The sequence below is a fragment of the Sebastes fasciatus genome, chromosome 16 (assembly GCF_043250625.1).
Source record: "Sebastes fasciatus isolate fSebFas1 chromosome 16, fSebFas1.pri, whole genome shotgun sequence".
In the NCBI taxonomy this organism is placed as follows: Eukaryota; Metazoa; Chordata; class Actinopteri; order Perciformes; family Sebastidae; genus Sebastes; species Sebastes fasciatus.
This window is the reverse complement of record NC_133810.1, coordinates 8,455,566-8,474,752: the sequence shown is the minus strand read 5'-3', so window position 1 is coordinate 8,474,752 and position 19,187 is coordinate 8,455,566. Positions and strand designations below refer to the sequence as shown.

The window sequence follows — 19,187 nt, the reverse complement described above, 5'->3', positions numbered from 1 at the left end:
CTAGGCAGTAATTTTACAGTTTCACATTTGTCTGACCTGTATACATTTGTAATGCAGGAGGAAACCCCCACATGCAATCTCCACATATTTTCCAAAGCAAGTTGTATTTTGAGGGTTCAAGGACGAAGAACAGAGGAAGTGATATTGCCCAGATGCAGACACACACTAGATCCTCCCACAAGTTTCTCAGGGTTGAGCTTAAACCACTTTGAGGAAGTCTTGTCTGATAACAGTGTTTTATGAGTAAATTTGACCTTACTGCTCCTCCTGTGACCAGATGATGAGGGGTCTTCCCCCGCATTCTTTTACTGTAAAAGCAGCTCCGAATAGATAATCTACACTACAGCACTGAGAAGTGGTGGGACTAGAAAGTAGATACACACACACACGCCACACACAGCGCTCATCAAGGCTCAGCCACACACACACACACACACACACAAACACACGGCGTGAGATGCATAATTGATCTGAGGGGGAGGCTGGCTGCATAGCTGACTGGAGGGTTTCCTTCCCCCCCGCGGGAAATGAGTCAGAGACAGCACCACCTGACCGAACGAATGGTGTCGGGGCACTGCTGCAGCTCGCAGCCAATCAGAATCACTTCCTGTCTGCTGTCTCTCCCTCACACACGCACACGCACAAAACCACAACAGACGGTGAGGCTGATAGGTATAAATATATCCGAGGCCGTGGGAACATTGACTTCCTCATTCACCTGTTATTTTGGGTAGAAGCACTATTTTCTTCACGACTACTTTGTAGGTAGGCTGAGTCACACGAACCTGCACTGTCGGGTGAAAGCAGGTTTCAGGAAGCCAGATGCATGACTTTCAAAACTGACACAAAATAATGCAAGACCAACTTGAGAGACAAGACAAACAAAATGTCTCATTTTAATGAAGGTGATGTATAAATGAAGATGTAAACAGCCCAGATTTTAGAAGGTCATGAGTCTAAGAAAATTTGGACCAGACAACAAAAGTCTAATTTCTTTATTGAAAATATTATCATTTTATTTATTTAGTTTTATTTTCTAACATGAAACATGTGGAACACCTTTTGTCTAATATCTCCTTTCTGATTGGTCATTGCTGTGAGTCTCACCGAATATTTATATCATCAGTAAATTGTGCTGACGATGGTCATTTGACTTCATTTTTTGTCACCTTTTTCAAATTGTGAGTCCTTTTTGCATCATAAGAGCCTCTTCAATTTCCTTTTTGTCAGTTTTTGTGGGCAATTGTTCTATGAAATGGGCCCGTGGATTTTGGCTACACATTCATGACACTATCTTTTCAAAAGCCTTGATTCAAGAGCGAAAACCCTTTCATGATTATTTTATTCTTTCAAACATGAAAGTAAAAATGATGTTTCAAAACCCACTCTACATTGCCAGGAATATAATTCTGGTGGGGAAATAATGAATCCTTATTACTGGCCTAAAAGTAAAATACTAGATTCAGCCTATAAACTCCCCTCAGATTGCTAAAATTGCCAAATTCCCAGAAAAACTGCAGCGGACATGACCACATTGAGTTTAAAGAAATAATCAGTCTGTAAAATATTCACTAAGTTGATTTGAATTGTAAAATCCAAACTCCCCTCAAGTTGCTAAAACCCCCTAAATTCCCATAAAAAATGACCTCAGAGTCTTCTATAGTAGCTCTAATGTACTGATTGTTAATTGCTAATGCACCTAATGGCCGAAACTGCTGTAGTAATTCAAAAGACCATAAACAAGTTGTAATTATATTGCTAAGTAACACCTCTAATACTGTTTTTAAGATATTTTAACACTCCTTAAAGTACTATGTGAAAACCTTGCACAAGGGCACATAGGATAATAAACACATGCTGTTTAGTGCTTGCAGATTATGGTAGAGTGAGAAACACATGCATCATAGATTAACAAAACAACATGGGTTTTGTCAATACGTTTCACCATAAACAAAAAATCGGTACTACTTCCTGTACAGAACTACATTTGCGTGCCAGTGTAGTATAAAGTATGTCATGGATCAGAGTCGCCACTTCTTAAGAGTCTTAAAAGGATAGTCCGGGTGTTTTGTTGTGGGGATGTATGAGGTACTTATCCATAGTCAGTGTGTCACTTGGAGAAGCAGACAGGATTTACCACATGGAAGCAAAGTAATGTACTGCTGTGAACGGGGCTGGCAGCAAAACGTATTTTAGCCACCTAAAAGAAAGGCTCACCTAAAAAAATCAATATCAGTTTAAGTGTACATTATATTTAAAATATTTTCACCACATTATCTAGCCGTCAGACAGTCCTTTCTGACGGGCAACTGAAGCTGTCGTATACATCTATGCTCTCGCCAAAGCAACCAGACTCCATTGAAAAAAAATGCAATTTTACCTCGCAGAACATACAGTAGGAGTTGCTGGTCTAATGTTGCTTTTATCTGTGATTTTATGCTATTGTGTGACTTTGAAGACTCCGAACTAACCAAAGTCACACAATAACACAAACTAACCAATCAAGGCAGCGGTAGACCAACAACTCCCATGTGCTGCGAGGTAAAATTACTGTTTTTTTCAATGGAGTCTGGTGGCTTTGGCAAGAGCATAGATGGATATAATGGCTTCAGTTCCCTGTCGGAAACATAGACTGCTGTCTCACGGCAAGGTAAACTAGTGAAAATATTCTAAATATAGCGTACACTTGGTGAGCCTTTCTTTTAGGTGGCTAAAATACGTTTTGCTGCCAGCCCCGTCCACAGCAGTATATTGCTTATCTTCTGTGCAGTAACTCTTGTCTGTTTCTCCAAACTGGGGGCGTGCAGACTGTCATCTACTGTAGGTAATACACTAACTATGGATAAGTACCTAGTACAACCCCACTTCAAAACACCCAAACTATCCCTTTAAGTTCAGCTAAATACTTTACATCCTGAAAGACTGAACTACAACATCGGTAAAAAATGTAAATGTTTGTTGCTTGTCACATCCCTCTCTCTCTCTACCCGTTTCCAGTCTCTAAAACTGTCAAATAACGGCAAGAAATGCCCAAAAAATAAGAAAATGTTATACTTTGCGCCTGCTGTCAGCGGGCAACACATCTGCAGTCATCATCTATAGTCATTTGTAAAGCAGCGCTGACATATGACATCACATTTACGGTAATACAGCTATTGCTCATCATCACTGCTTTTGATTCAAGTCAGAAGTATACTATTAACTGCTCTAGTGAATTCCCTGATGCTGCTTTCCCAAACTTCTACTTGGTCTCGAATCCTCTTTATTCAACGGAACTCAAGTTTCAGTTCAGACAGAAACTATCAGCTGTGACTGAAAAACCACAGCAAGATAGATCCCTGTGTTGTGTCTGAAACCGGTAACGTGCCTTTAACACCGCAGGACTCTCTGCTTCTCTTTAGGTTTTACTGCATACATCAGATATTTCCTCTTTTTCTGCCGTCCCCTTATTGTTGCCGCAGTTCCAGTAATGTTAACGGGGAATTAGAGCTGCTCAAGTGCTGGGAAATGTCGAGCGCCATAGTAAATAATAGAGACCACTTGATGATGGTTCTGAACTAAACAACACAGCTTTGGGCATGGAAGCGGTTACAATGTCAAAGTTAATTCTGGGATGAAATGTCCTGCACTGTTGATTACACAGAGTCGCCTACTGTGCACGGCTGGAGTCTGTCCGACAGTTAGCCTTAATTACTGTAAAGAAATGACAAATTAGAAACATAATCTGGCACAGTTTCAGGTGTTGGGAGTGGACTGAGGCATTTTGACAAGAGAATACCTAAAAAGTAAAGTTAGAAATGTAAAACATGGAAATAAAGTTATTATAACAAAAACCTTTTGACTAATTGATCATTTTAAAGCAATAGATTCATATTTTGGGAAATGGGTTTATTCACTTACTTTCTAAGAGTTAAGTGAGGCATTCGATATCGAGTCTGTGGGTTCAGGCTGGTCTCATACACCATTCGTAGACATACCTACGAAAAGTAATGCACTGTAATTTGTGTATATCCCACAAAATCAATTCATATGTAATCCATGTAATTGCAACACAGTCTCTACACTGTCTCTTAATCTATTTGATTTGTTTGTTTTGATTTGTTCTACAGTATTACTTGATGTACTCCAGCTATAGTGCACAATGCCAGATACATTTCTGTTTGGGTAAAATCAAATAACATACCACACATTAATTCATCAGCTTTAGAGATCCTGTCATACACTTCATTTTCCACATTACGGTATCTACATATCCTACATCTCATATTGTATTGTTCCATATTACACTAGAGCTGACGTATCTGAGCAGCTCTGACAGGAAGATCAATGAATGAGCACCAGCCAGGCCGGCTGCTCAACACACGCAGACAGACGAGATAATTTCCATGTCGGTGTCATGCCAGCTGGACATGAACAGCTGAACCGTGTCATAAAAAACAACAAACAACTCTCCCTGCTCTCGGATGGTCCATAATTAAAGATCATCATCAAGTTAAAGCTTCAGTAGGCAGAATGTTTTTGGCATCATTGGGCAAAAAATCCATAATAACCTTTCAGCATATTGTAATTCAAGTGTTCTGAGAGATAACTAAACTTCTGCGCCTCGTCATGGCTCTGTTTTCAGGCTTTAGAAAACCTGACGGGAGACTTTGGCCAATCACAGGTCATTTCAGAGAGAGAGAGTTTTTCTATTGGTTGTTCATTCAACGGAGGCAGCTGTCAATCACTCGCAAACTCCAATCAAACGGTCAAACTAGGCAGCGCTGATCAAATATGAATCAAGCTGTAAAATGAGAAAGTGTGCTCCGGCTACAGTACACAGTACACTACAAGATATTTCTGAAAACATTTGAGGAGAGAAATAGGCATTACAGTAACAGAATATTGATTCATATTTGATCAGCGCTGGAATAATTTCAAACCATGTCGGGTGCACTACACAAATGTAACTGTAAGTTGTACTACAGTAGTTGTTTAAGACGATCAAATATGCGATCCAACTTTCTGCCCTTCCCAGTTTGTGTTAAATAACATTTTTTTAAATGTATGACATCCATACATTCACATTGTAAATTGAATTAAAAGTAAATATATAAGTTGTCATGAGCACCGTTATGATCATCTGACAGAGATCATAAAATACAGCAGTAAAATAAAACAATGGACAGATGATGCAGCTGTGCCACACGTCATATTTAATTGACGTCGCTTTAAAATGACGTCACTGAGGCGAGGATGTCTCAGGCAGCCTGCTGCCTGAACTCCTCTCTCCTCGCGTCTCTTCCTCGCCTCCTCCGCTCGCACTTCCCGTGGGCGGGACTAAAAGACACTAGGGAGGAGGCGAGGAAATGAATCAAGGAGGGAAATGGGAAGGCCCTTTATGTTCTCTATAAATGTTTGTGCATCACTGGGGAATACTTTGATAGTAGCGTTGCTGTTGTGGCTAATGTGGCTTAGCTGCAGTGGTGACAGAGCCACAGTGGATTAGTCAGTGTTTGAAAAGAAAGGCAGAGGAGGTGAAACAGCACTAAATAAAGACAGACTCCATCCATAACCCACTGACACCACTGTGCAGAGAGCTGGGAAAAAAAATCTATTTTGACATTTCAATGGTTGAATACAGACACAAACACACGACCAAGCTTCAGATCTTGACAGTAGAGTCAGTAACTCTTGGTTTTATATTGAATTTGACTTGTTGTTTGTTCTAGTATCTGTTTTTCCTTTGTTGTTCATCTGTAAAGCATTTGTGTGGGTGCAAACACATATTTTGGAAACTTGCATGGGGCTGCGGTGGGACAACATCAGGAACAAATCCTGTGGGGTAAAACGAACTATAGTGAATGATACAGTACAGACATGCTAGCGCTCAACATCCTCCTGCCATGAAATAGCTCCACAGCAGCAGGAGACCCACAGCCTGCCAGACACCTAATTGGCCTCCAGGAGGGATGCAAACGTCTAACTGCCCGTCGTTGTCTCTCTCTCTATTCTGCTTTTGGCAACATTTTCCTGTTTCACTGCTATTAAAGAAAAGTTTCTTATGATATAAACGATGAAACACGAGAACAAGACAGAGCAGGAGATGTTCAGAGCAGAATCTGACCTATACACAGGTTGAAATCTTAATGCCAACCTCTCATGACTCAGTTAAACCTCTGCTGTACACTTCATTGAAAATGTTTCCTGTCAAAAAGTGATGTCAGACTGTAGCGCAGGGCTGAGCGCCGCGTAGGAGGCAGTGAAAGGTCTAAAAGAATCAATTATCCCTCCACTATACACAGTGTCTGGGTCCCATTTCAGGTGCTGACTCCTTCGAAGTAGGGCTTTAAATACTATCTCAATAGTCTTAGGCTATGTCGCGATATACGATATATATATCTCAATATTTTCATATAGTCTCTAAAATAATATAACTGTTTGATTTAACCCTTTGATGCGTAGGATGATACCAGCGTGATTATTCTTGCAAACTAATCTAAACACTGTGAGATGTACGGTCATATTGAAGTCAGATTGGTCTTTGGAAATGTATTCTTATTAAGTTTGACTAATTATTCACACAATTCATATTACAATTTTCAGTTTGTAATTTTTTTATATTATCATTCATTTGATTTATTATTTAATATTTATTATTATGTTTTATTTCTTTATTATTACTGACGGAATGACTGACTGATTGACTTATTGAATTTCTGTGAAATTGCCTATCACGTTCACTGGAAGATGACTTTTATTTTGAAGTCAGTTCTTACATGCTCTTATCATAATGCCGATACAGGTACAGCTAAACAACGTGGGGGCTAGTTTGACCGTGTTTTTGAAGTGGAGGCTGCCATCTTCCATCACAATTTCCGACCTCAACACGTATAAACTCGCTTTGGTGCTTCACTTCTTTCGCTCTCTCCAGGCTTTTTCCCGGTTCAATGCTTCCCTCCAGATTCAAAACACCCTGGCCCAGGAGTGAGAGGGAGTGAGTGCCCCGGGAGAAGCGAAACGCCAAAGCGAGTCTCATGCCACCAGCTTAAAAAAATTACGTGACAAATAATATGTTTGCGATAGACATTTACTACATCCCACATACCCATGTAGCAATACATCGAGTATATTCAATATATTGCCCACCCCTACTTCGAAGTATCTCTAAACCAAAAACGCCACGATGACACGAAAAGCCTGTCAGATTCGAGAGTCGTCTTTCTCCCTAATTTGGGTTCTTTGGTACTCTGAGGTGAACTCTCAGTACACTGTCTCATTACTGTGTAAGGGAGGAGATACATTCGGGCCTCTAAAGTGCAACGGTGGCATGAGTACATCAATGAACGGTGGACGTGGCCAAATAACTTTGCTAACTGAGCTTTTTACATGTTTACTCATAAATGTTACCATTACCGTTACCATTCCACCATATTGAGGAACAGAGACGTGAGATTGCACTATGGAGATCACTGCTCCATTATCTAATGCAACACTCCCATGACACCACAGATCCTGTAGCCGGTGTGTGTGTGGGTGTGAGAGTGTGTGTCACAACCTGCCCAGTGGCCTTGACAGCGCTTCTATTGTGTTTTGCATTTTTGTCTGGACAGATATATTTTTAAAACCGTCCTTGTGTGGACGGGATATTTTTGAGAACGAAGGTGGAAAAAATACCCATGTACACGTGGACTAGGCCTTAATGTCTTTCTCAGCAATCTCAGGATGAATATCCAGTTGCTCAAGTTGGATTAAAAAACACATTTGAGTTTTTAAAGTTTCCTTTTTTGATGGAGGAAATTAAAAATGTATCTTAATATTATGAGATAGGTTGTGCGCTTACATTTGCACGACTATCTTAGATAAACATTTGCTCAGCTGTTTCAACCTGCTCTCCACTATACAGCCTATGGCTCTGTTTGGTCTCGGTCCTGTAACCTAAATAACGCACCCCAGGGACACACACACACTCACATGCACGTAGACATACAGGTCTTTAAGTCCATCCCTTTTGCCTTCTACAAAGATTGTTGCTTCAGCTGTGTGACAGAAGAACAGCAGGTCAGCAACAACAATGACCTTCATCTGCTTGTGAACTCAAAGACCTCTCTGCTGTTTCATTTGTGAGATCACACCATAAAAATCAAGTCTGTCGTTATCGACTTTTAGAGTCTGGCTCAAGGAAGATGGATCGTTGATGTGGATACAATCTGCAATCCCTCTAAGTGCAGATCCACTTAAAAAAAGATGCATACATTTGCTGAAGGGAAGTTTGGGAAACGGTCCCTCAGTGTGATCTAGATTACAACTATAAAGAAGCAAGATTATTGTAAGACAATGTTGTAAACTTACAATATTGGTACTTACAATAAACCTGAAGACAACAAAGAAATCTCCATGACAACTGATTCAACTTTATCCGCTGATTAAGATCATGAGCGCGGCTGAAAGTTCAGAAAAAGATTGAAAGTGGACCTCGGATTAAGTTTTTTTCTTTTGCTGTAATTTAAAAGTCAAATTTCTCAACTAAATTATACATTTATGTTAACATCTAGTTTGTGCTGCCACGCGTCGCGAAGGGAGATTCATCGGCCCACAGACCAGACCCACAGTTTTAGATGTACGCATGCGCCAACGACAGATGAAAATGGCAGTACAGCGAACGGTATCTGGTTCTGTTAATACATCCATGGTGTGTATGACTGAAAAATCAAGACAACGTTATCTTGAAATGCAGCGCTGACTAAGACTATATTTTAACATTACATTTAACATTTGTTGGTGACGTCATACCTAATGAGGTGTCATGCAAATGTATCTATATGTGTGTATCTATCTGTGTGTGTGTGTGTGTGTGTGTGAAACATAGACTGTACAGTCTATGGTGTATAGGCATAAGCTGAGAGAGTTTATATTGATATAAATATCCTTCAATTAATAGAATATACATGTCTATTTAATAAATATGAGAAATGTTGGCTATCATTTTAATAATGTTGGCAGCCTTGATAAGAGTTTAGCAATATCCGTCCGTCATAGATTTATATCTGTTGTCCCTTGGCTGTTTGTAAAATGTTCTATTTTTAATTGCCTCTGTCTGTTTTTATCATTTATGTAACATTGTAAATAGAGGTTAAATAAAATACAAATATAATAAAGAGAACTTCCGTACGTCTAAAACTGTGGGTCTGCTGGAGCTCTCCGGCTCTGCAGGGCGATGATATTGCACACAGGTTTGATAGCTTCAGTTGTCTCTTCATATTTATTGACTGATGCTTTAGTGTATAACATGCTCTTTATAGATAATTTCCTGAGGATTTTACATGGGATATTCAATCACATCATCTGTCTGTCATGTTTTGAAACGTACTGTAATGAAGAGACGCGATCAGTATTGAAATCTAATCTAAAGTGAGTTCTGTCAAGACAGCAAGCGGCCTAATCTATCTGATAAAACAGAATCACGTCGGAGGGGAAATGCTGGCAATATCGATGAATGAAAATGTTTCAAAAAATCAGATGCAACATCAATCAGTGTCTAGTTTGGAGACATCAACATACACTTGGCCGGGAAGCCTGATGTGCACAGTACTGAGGGAGCATAATACAAAGTCTATCATATCTATTACAGACGATTTAGCGCTCATACTGTGCATGGACAGCTGGGTTAAAACAAATAAACATTTGAACTTTTTGTACATGCTGAGCATTGCTTTATCCTAAGGGCCATCTTAAATAGTTCAGCTATGAGATGGATAAGAAACAAGCAAGTGAAATCTTAACAGCTGTACATATCGACTGCTTGAATGAGCTTAGGATGGATAACGGGAACGAGATCAACTACAGTGTATGAGTTTGAGGATCCTAAAGCCAATCAGTTCACACAAAAGGCTTAGTTTGCATTTGGGTATAATGAGGTGTAAAAATTCTACAAAAGGATTTAATTTACATGTCGCACTTGACTTGAACATGAATCACAAAGAGCAAAGTCAGATTTCCAGCTGAATCCACTCACATAAAAAGCTAAATGTGCTCCAGAAGTGGCTGTATTTTAGGCTGGCTTCATACATGTTACATTCCCACAAATGGCTCATCTAAAGTGCCTCTGAATAGTCGCTCCCCTGAGGACCTGCGGAGTCACTTTATTCAGTCCATTTAAACAATGTTAGCAAAACTGGTGAAAATATTGATTTCCCTCTGCTGCATCACGGCTTGTTTAATTCAGTAGGTCCTCGTCTATATGTCACCTGGTCATGAGGACACTTTCTCATCCTCTCTCAGGAAGATTAGAAAGATTTTGGTGCACCGTTATAGTGCTTCAAAGCCAGACACAGCCAAAAAGGATTTTCATGTACTGGTACATTTTGAGATTTTGTGCTATTTTGCTTCCATAACATGTCTTCTTTCAGACTAGCGGAAAGAAAACATCCAAAATACACATTTAGCTGTTGCGTTTTTTCTATTTGTGTCTGTAGATTTCTCCTAAATTCATCAAAAGTTAGCATTAGATAATGCCTTATTTGCAAATTTAAACATATTATTTTAAAAAACTTGTAATACAAAATATAATTGTCTTAATGGAAGTAATCAACTGGGGATATCATCATAAGATAAGATAAGATAGGATATTCCTTTATCAATCCCACAGTGGGGAAATTTGCAATCATGTCATAGTGATATCGATTTATTTTTTTACCCTATTCATATGTAGTGACTTGTAAAATGTACGGAAATTCCTGTTTTCTCATAATGAGGTTTTTCTCCGACTCTGAGCCAGAAATCCCCACTTCAGCAGCACTTACACACCAAACTTTCCAGTTTCATTCCCATCTATTAGGGCTGTCCCGAATACCATTTTTGGGCTTCAAAGCTTCGGCGAGAAATATTCGAAGGTAGGGGCCGCTGCTGAATACTGTACACATACGCACCTCTACACATAACAAACAGCGATATCTGTCTGACAATAACTAATAATAATAATTCATATTTAATACGAATAATGAATAATGTTGTGGGATTATTCCTTATTTCATGGGCTTTGTGGGATTTATACATTATTATTACATACTTATATACAGTATATATATATAACAAAAAAACAAAGCATTTGAATACTGATTTAGAGGTTGATTACCATGGCAACGGTCAAAGCTTTGAGGCTTCGAAGCATTCAGGTCAGCCCTATTATCTATATTCTGGTTTTACAGAACGGTTTGTTCATACAGTATATCATTCATAGCCTGATTTATAGAACATTTTATTCCTAAAAACATGATTTATGGAGTGATAAAAAGAGATATCCAAAATTCCCTCTGCCTTTGACTCTAATATGTCAACAACATGAAACAATAATTTTGAACCAGGCTTCTGTTCTGTTCTGTTCTGTAATGCCTCTTTTGCATATTTAAACATAACATTTCAGAAAACTTGTAATACAAAACATAATTGTCTTAATGTAAGAAATCAACTGGGGAAGTTTCATGGTGATATCCGTTAGTTAAATTTGTTACTGTATTCACCTGTTTCTATGCAGGGATGAGGGCTTGTGAATGGGCCAGCTAGACTTCCTGTGACCTCTGAGGCTTAAAGTGGAGGAAACGAAGCACCCGGCATCCTTAAGTCCCGCCCCATCGGCCCATCTGAGGGCCGTCACCAATGATTAGAGTCCAGCGTGGGGAGATTACAGCCTATTAGCACAGAGGCGGATGACCAGTAGTAACCTCACTACTGCGCTCTATTTAAAGACATACGGGGCTGCATCAATGCCTTTCATCTTTCTTTTTTCCATTGCTTCCTCTTTTTGACCACTACTGCTTAATCATCCTTACACAGCACCTTCTCTCTCATCCTTATCTCTCTCTGCCATTCCTCCATGAGTCAAACCACAACTTCTTCCTGCCGCTGTCGCTGAGGTTTAATTGTTCAGACACAGTAAGATCACACGAAACAGCCACTTCACCTCCTGAATTGATGTGCAACATAATGGGTAATTGGAATATATATAATAAAAAAAGCAGCACTTAAAGTAAAAGTAAAAAGAGACATACAGAGCAAACAAAAAAGCAAATCAGGTGAAAGATCTAAACTGTAATTGCAGAAGGGTTAAAGCAGCTGTGGTCTAGGCAGCGCCACTTACAAAGGCGTCGGAGGCAGCCAGGCAGCCGATGAGGCGTGATCTGTGTATAATGTGTGTGTGTGTGTGTTTGTGTATGTGTGTATATGGTGTGTTAAGGGGCCTCAGGCGGATATATCACATCACCCTATTGCAAACTAGTGATTACCTTCCCATTGCCACCGGCCAGATTAAGCTGAGGCAAGCAAGAGGAAGTCAGTGAGATGCGTTTTGGCCTAGTTTGGGCCTGGCTGGCCTCCGTATCACACCACTCTCAGCTCGACAGACGCTCTCACCACACCCACCCACCCCTCCCTCCACCACTCTCTCTCTCTCTCTCTCTCTCTCTCTCTCTCTCCGACACCCTCCCCCTCCCTAAACACGCTCCTCTTCTCCTTCACTAAAGGCACTCACTGGCATAGTGACACACACAATACACATGCAAATAGACACTTGTGCTTGAACAGTTGATATTTAAACAAATTACACACAGCGACACTAAACGAGGCTGCTCCCAGTTTGATTTGACTATCAAAATGAGAGTGAAGGTAGGCCTTTGGGGTTTCAAACTGGGGGGTTGGGACCCCTAATGGGCCACAGGGGGATTGTTTCAGGGTCATAGATTTATGGGGCAGAGTAAAACATATTAATTTTACTCATTTATCTGTTATTATCTTATCTTATTTTTGTAATTAATGCTGGAAATGTTAAATCCTTTGACCAACAGTTCAACCTGACTTTGCTCACTACTGTGCATGCACATCCTGTCATGGGGCTTTTGTGAGCACTACTTCCTTTTAACGGACATGAGTCAAAAAGGGTTGACAACCACCAGGCTAACGGCTAGGAGTGGGAATCACCAGAGGCCACACGATACGATATTATCACCATACTTAAGTCACGATACAATCTTAATGAGATTTTAAACATTTTTGCGACAATCTAGCTTCAAGACTGAACCTGCTAAAACCTCTGAAAGACAGAATAGTGGCCGGACCGAAATCTAATTTTAGGACTAAAAAAAGGCTTCTTGGAGGGTTTTCTACGGTCAACCCAAAGGAGCAGGACAAGTAACACAAACCAAACAAGGACAGCATTGTGCTTTACTCTGAAGCCTGATCTATAAAAGAACAACTTGTGATAAGCAGACAGGCCTGGTTCAGCACTTTATTCTGAGCCATTACTGCCCAACAACATCCCACACTATGAGGACGAGGATGCACTGAATGCTGAGACAGCAGAAAGCCACTCAGAGGAAGAGCTGCCATGTGGATCTGAAAGCACCCAGACTGGCTGAGATTATTGATTACATCAGGACGGAGACTTTAAAGTAGTGTACATGTGACCTTAAAATCACTACCTTGACATGCGATTGAAGTCGGAATAAGAAAAACAAACACTTCTCAGACATGTGACTACAGGAATTTGTCTTGCCTCATAACTGCTAACACTCAATGACAGGCATTTATTACGCAGCAGGCAACGCTCAACAGTTATTCCGTCAGATTATGCAGTCATGCAGTGTTTCTTTAATTTTCAACATTTTCACACTCCCTCCGACTCCCTCCCTCCACCTGTAATTTGAAAAAGTTGTTGAATGACAAAAAGACAGAGGAGCGACCATGCCTGAATACTAAAACATGATTGTTTCCAATCCAAAGGGTGGGGCGACTCCGCCAACACCGACCTTTTAATCAAATATTGAGGAGGGAAAAAGAATAGGTTTACACTCTGTGTGGGGCTGCACTCGATGGTGATTAAAATTAATTATTTATAATGAGGAGCAGCAGGGTGGCTGTGGATGTGCTGACAGGTTAAAGGTGTCATGAATGAATCTCCCAAAGGGGCCCTCTTAAGAGTCACCGTGTTGTATATTTTGTCTGTTTTAAATAACTTTGGGCCTCGATTCTGATTCGCTGCTGGGTTATTAAATATGCAACAACCCTGTAACAGCAGATTTTAATATGAATGCACCAAACAAATTCCCAACTGTTACTGGTTGTTTGTCACTTAGCAACAGTGGTGGAAGAAGTACTCAGATGCCTTACTTCAAGTAACAATACCACACTGTAAAAATACTCTGTACTCAAAATCAAAAGTCGTCAATATGCAAAATGGCCCTATCTGAGTTTTTAATCATAGAAACTTCAAGGTCCCAGATGATTATATGTTTTTTTATCTCATGAACACAAGATAATATGTTATTATCCTGTGCTACAAGATTAAAGAAATGTTTTTTGGGGGGGGGCTTCAGGGGTTCTCCCACGGATGTGGTCCTCTAATATATAAAAATGCATCATGTTTAAGTTGATCATTTGTTTTGTTTGTAAAATCAAAGTAAAACCAGTTGTCAAATAAATGCAGTGAAGTAAAAAGCACAATATTTCCCTCTGAGATTTAGATGAGTAGAAGTATAAAGTAGCAAAAAATCGAAATACTCAAGTTAAGTACAAATTGTACATAAGTAGAGTACTTGAGTAAATACATTTTGTTAATTTCCACCACTGCTTAGCATCCATGCTGTGCAGCTGCTGCCCTATAAGGGTGGCTATGGCTCAGAGGGTAGAGCAGGTTGTGAAGGTCGGTGGTTCGATTCCCGGCTGCTCTGGGTCACATGTCGATGTGTCCTTGAGCAAGACACTTAACCCCAAATTGCTGTGTGAATGAGTATTTAGATTAGATCCTGATGGGCAAAGTTGGCACCTTAGCAGCCTCTGCCATCAGTGTATGAATGTATGGGTGAATGCTGACATGTAGTGTAAAGTGCTTTGAGTGGTCGGAAGACTAGAAAAGCGCCGTCCAAGTCCATTTACCATTTACTATACTCTTCGGCGGAGGAATACATAATTACACTTTACCATTAGCCTTGTTGTAATCTACTGTCACATCCATTAAAAAAATCATTTACACTGTTTCTTTTATAACATGATCAGTGGTGGAAGAAGTACTTAGATGCTTTACTTCAGTAAAAGTAACAATACCACACTGTAGAAATCATATGTTTTGTTTATAAAATCAAAAGAAATCCAGCTGTAAAATAAATGATGTGAAGTAAAGGTACAATAATTTCCCCTCTGAGATTTAGTGGAGTATAAAGTAGCATAAAATGGAAATACTTAAGTAAAGTACAAGTACCTCACAATTGTACAATATAAGTAAATTACACCACTGCTTATAGCAGCCATGCAGTGCAGCTGCTGCCCTATACTCTTTGGCGGAGGGATACATAATAACATTAGCCTTGTTGTAATCTACTGTCACATCCATTAAAAACATCCTTCACTGAGCATTTACACTGTTTCTTTCATGACACATAAAAGCTGCAGTATCGTGCCTTCCAACGCCTCTAATCTGCTCTGCAACACAACTCAAACACAGCTCCAGAGGGATTATATCTTTGGCAAAAAACCTCTTCTAGCAGAGGTTATTAAAGACTCCTATAGAGGTCAACCACCGTGTCTCTGGACCCTGAACCCCTCTGTGTGTAACCCTGGATGGAGCATGGCTGTGTTTGCCGGTAGGCCGCAGCAGGAGTTCAGCACCCTCTGTCTCCTGGACAGCTCCGTCCAATCACACGCGTCCGTGTGACGTCATCCTTCCTCATCCTCCTCATCCTCCCTCCCTCCATCACTGAGGCATGGCGGAGGACATCCACAGACAAAAAAATGCTGACTTTCACAACCGGCTTCCTGGCATATATACATGTTTAGTATTAAATAAAAAGCACATAGGGGGGATGGATATTTGGTGTAAGCACCAGCTGCACCAGGAGGCTGTGCAGAGATATTTACTGATCTGATAGGGGTTTTATGAATGACGTGTGTCCGGTTTCTACGCACACAATGTCACACGACCTTAGCAGCTGGTCGGCCTCAAAATGCACATCCAGTTTGGCTTATAGGGGACAACCTTTAAAGCTTGCATTTTCAACATAAAGCATACACACTTCGACGCGTAAAATGTGCAGAATGACCTACATGCATTGAGCCTCATGGCCACCCCGTATACTGTACCTGATTATTAAAGGTAACCTGGATGCATCCTCTCCATCGTTGAGCTAATAACCCTGCATGGAGCAGGAGATCCAAGCTGCTAAAACTGGTACGTTTTGCATTGAGCAAAACTGCATTAACTGCAGCAATAGAGTTGGATTAAACGCTCGACGGTTTCTGCAAAAAAGCATCCAAAATGCCACAGCCCTGATGCATGAGAAAAGCCGGCAGTGGATGACACACAATGCGCCTCAGCTCGAGCCAGAGAGACAGGTGCATCGCCGATAATAACCCCGTCTAGATGATAAATCATAAAAAAATGAATGAAATCAAAAACTCACCTAATATAATCCAGAGCGACCCAGAGACCAAAACGAATGCGAGCATGTCTTTCTCATCGAGTCAGTCAGCTGTTGTCAGCCGGTTGCAGGAGCGGCTCAAAACTGCAGCATCGACTGCAGCAAGTCGCCGACAATCTGGGAGATTAAGGAGGAAGAGGAGGAGGAGGAGGAAGAGGAGGAAGAGGAGGAGGAGGGTGAGAGACAATATATGCGAGGCAGACCACAGCAGGATATGGTGATGTCCAGCAGGTTTGTAATGTGGAGAAAACAAACTATCCAAGCATCCTTCCTCCTTCACCTAGTTGGCTGATGCAATGGCAGACACCACCATGGGAGGGCTTATAATAAGGTCGGATGGAAGATGGTGATGGACGTCAAGGTTACTGAGGATGAAATGTCTAGTCTGGATGCACACTCTTTTAATCCTTATATATTTATTGTAAAAATAATAATAATGAAAATTCTGTCAAATCCTTCCTATAAAAGCCATAAATGAATTTCTTGTTAAAAAAAGACATACAATGAGAAGCTTTGTTAGTATAAAGCCTGCATGTTTATGAGTATTTTTATTCTATTCTTTAAAAAAATAATATATGTAATATATATGATTTATTGGAGGAGATGTTGTTTTTGTTCTATTGTATGTATAGGCTACATCACACCATGCAGCTCTCTCTGCAGCTGAGCGCAGCTTTGACACAGAGTAACTTTGCATCAGGATCACGTGGTGCAACAAGACACTCCCTATGAACTAAAGTAACCTTGAGAAGGGCCGACAGAGGGTGCGTGAGTGGCAGCAGGGATGAGACACAGATAGGACAACCACCCCCCACAAAAAATAAAATAAAATAAAAAAATAAATATGAATATAAAATAGTTAAATAAAAACCAAAAAAACCAAAACAGAATTTATACAATATAATAATAATAATAATAATAATAATAATAATAATAATAATAATGGTAATGATAATGATAATAATAATAATAATTAAAATAATTAAATAAAAACAAAAAAACACAGAATATATACAATATAACAATGATGATAATAAAAATAAATAAATAATAATAATAATAATAATGATAATATTATTATTAATAATAATAATAATAATAATAGTGATAATAATAATAATAATAATATAGCATTGGGAGATCGCTGTTTGGCTCGCTGGCACTTCAGTGGTTACATTTAAAGTGATTACATTTTTCATCCTGTTATCTCCAGCAGGTTCAACCCGGTATGTGAAGGCATCAAAAACTATTTAAAGGAACAGTGTGTAACATTTCAGGGGGATCTATTTGCAGAAATGGAATATAATATTCATAACTGTGTTTTCATTAGTGTATAATCACCTTAAACTACAAGGATCGTTGTGTTTTCGTGAGCTCAGAATGAGCCGTTTATATCTACATAGGGAGTAGGTCCTCTTTATGGAGTCCGCCATGTTTCTATAGTAGCACAGAACAGACAAACTAAACACTGGCTCTAGAGAGAGAGCCTTTCACGTTTTAATGTTCCCTGAAGGCCACCGTAGTGAAACACGCTTGTGAAACTGCAGTAACATGAGCCGCAGAGTGTAAAACCGTGGTACTGCCAGCCGCCGTCTGACTTCCGTTGCTCCTAAAGTAGTTATTATGTTAAGGATGGCCTCTGAGTGAGGCCAACGACGTTACCACGGTTTTGCACTCAGCAGCTCACGTTACCGCAGTCTTGGAAAGGGAGGAGTGAGCGGAGGGGTACTATGTTCGTTGCAATCTGTAACCACGCCGCTAGATGTCGCTAAATTCTACACACTGTTCCTTTAAGTCTTGGCTGGCTGCTCTGAGTTTTATTTAATTATCTAATTAAACACAATTTCATCCGGTAACTATATTATTTAAAAAAACAACATCTTCATTGTGAATACCTTTAATGCAACATCATGCCCCATTTTGAGTGCAACAACAGGTAGACTTATCTGAATATGTAATATTTAAAGCATGCAATAAATCACGTGTCCTAGCTATTAATTCACTAACTCACAATAATTCCTTTACAAGTGTGTCCAGTAGTGGCCGACATGCCTACTGTCTTATTGTGCTGCTGTCATGTGACTGACCTTAATAAATGTGTCACTCGTTAGGACCTCTAATCTGCCACTCGCCATATTCTTGTTCTTATTCCTTTTATTCTCTGATCCCACTGCAGATAAAACACACAAGACAGAAAGCAAAGAATGATCCGGTGTACTGAGAGAAATACAGTAGTCAAGCGGTTCATTGATGGAGGAGGAGGGAAATGGTCAAATAGATATAAAAGGAGGGGAAATAATCAAATTACAAACACAAAGTCTGTTTTATCTCAATACAATTTGTACATCTTAGCCAGGTTACCTGTGATCGGCCAACAGGACTCCTAAGTGAATGTCGTTTACGTGAGGTCACTGACTACAGATAGTTTATTTATTTAACAATGTGATCGAAGCACACACAAGAGAGAAAAAAACACAAAAACCACAGAAATGGGAGGTTTAGGTTAAGGTCAAGGCTCAAATGGGATAAATAACAGAGATTAACTTTGCCTCCTCTGACAGGATGGTAATAAATTGGGGATTTTTACGTTTCAAGGTCAAAATGTACTTGTCTTACATAAATCACATGAAGACTTCTTGAAATTTCACACCTGAATGGCTATCTCTATATTGATGTTACAGCGGTGTGAGGATGTAATATGGCCATCGGTGCTTTGAGCTACAAGCTGATGTCAGCATGCTAATA

The 19,187-nt window shown here is 39.9% G+C and overlaps 1 protein-coding gene across 3 annotated transcripts in view; it reads right to left on the bottom strand.

The window, feature by feature from the left end:
- Window positions 1-16,668, bottom strand: part of acsl6 (acyl-CoA synthetase long chain family member 6) — a 48,971-nt gene extending 32,303 nt beyond the window's left edge. Inside the window, exon 1 of one of the 3 annotated variants that reach the window (XM_074610684.1) lies at window positions 16,425-16,668. In XM_074610684.1, the coding sequence (XP_074466785.1) occupies window positions 16,425-16,470 (46 nt within the window). In that variant the 5' untranslated portion in view covers window positions 16,471-16,668. Of the gene's footprint in view, window positions 1-3,900; window positions 3,973-11,498; window positions 11,690-16,424 lie in introns of those variants that run through there. The other 2 variants (XM_074610685.1, XM_074610686.1) reach the window with 2 other exon arrangements.
- Window positions 16,669-19,187: the final 2,519 nt, after the last annotated feature.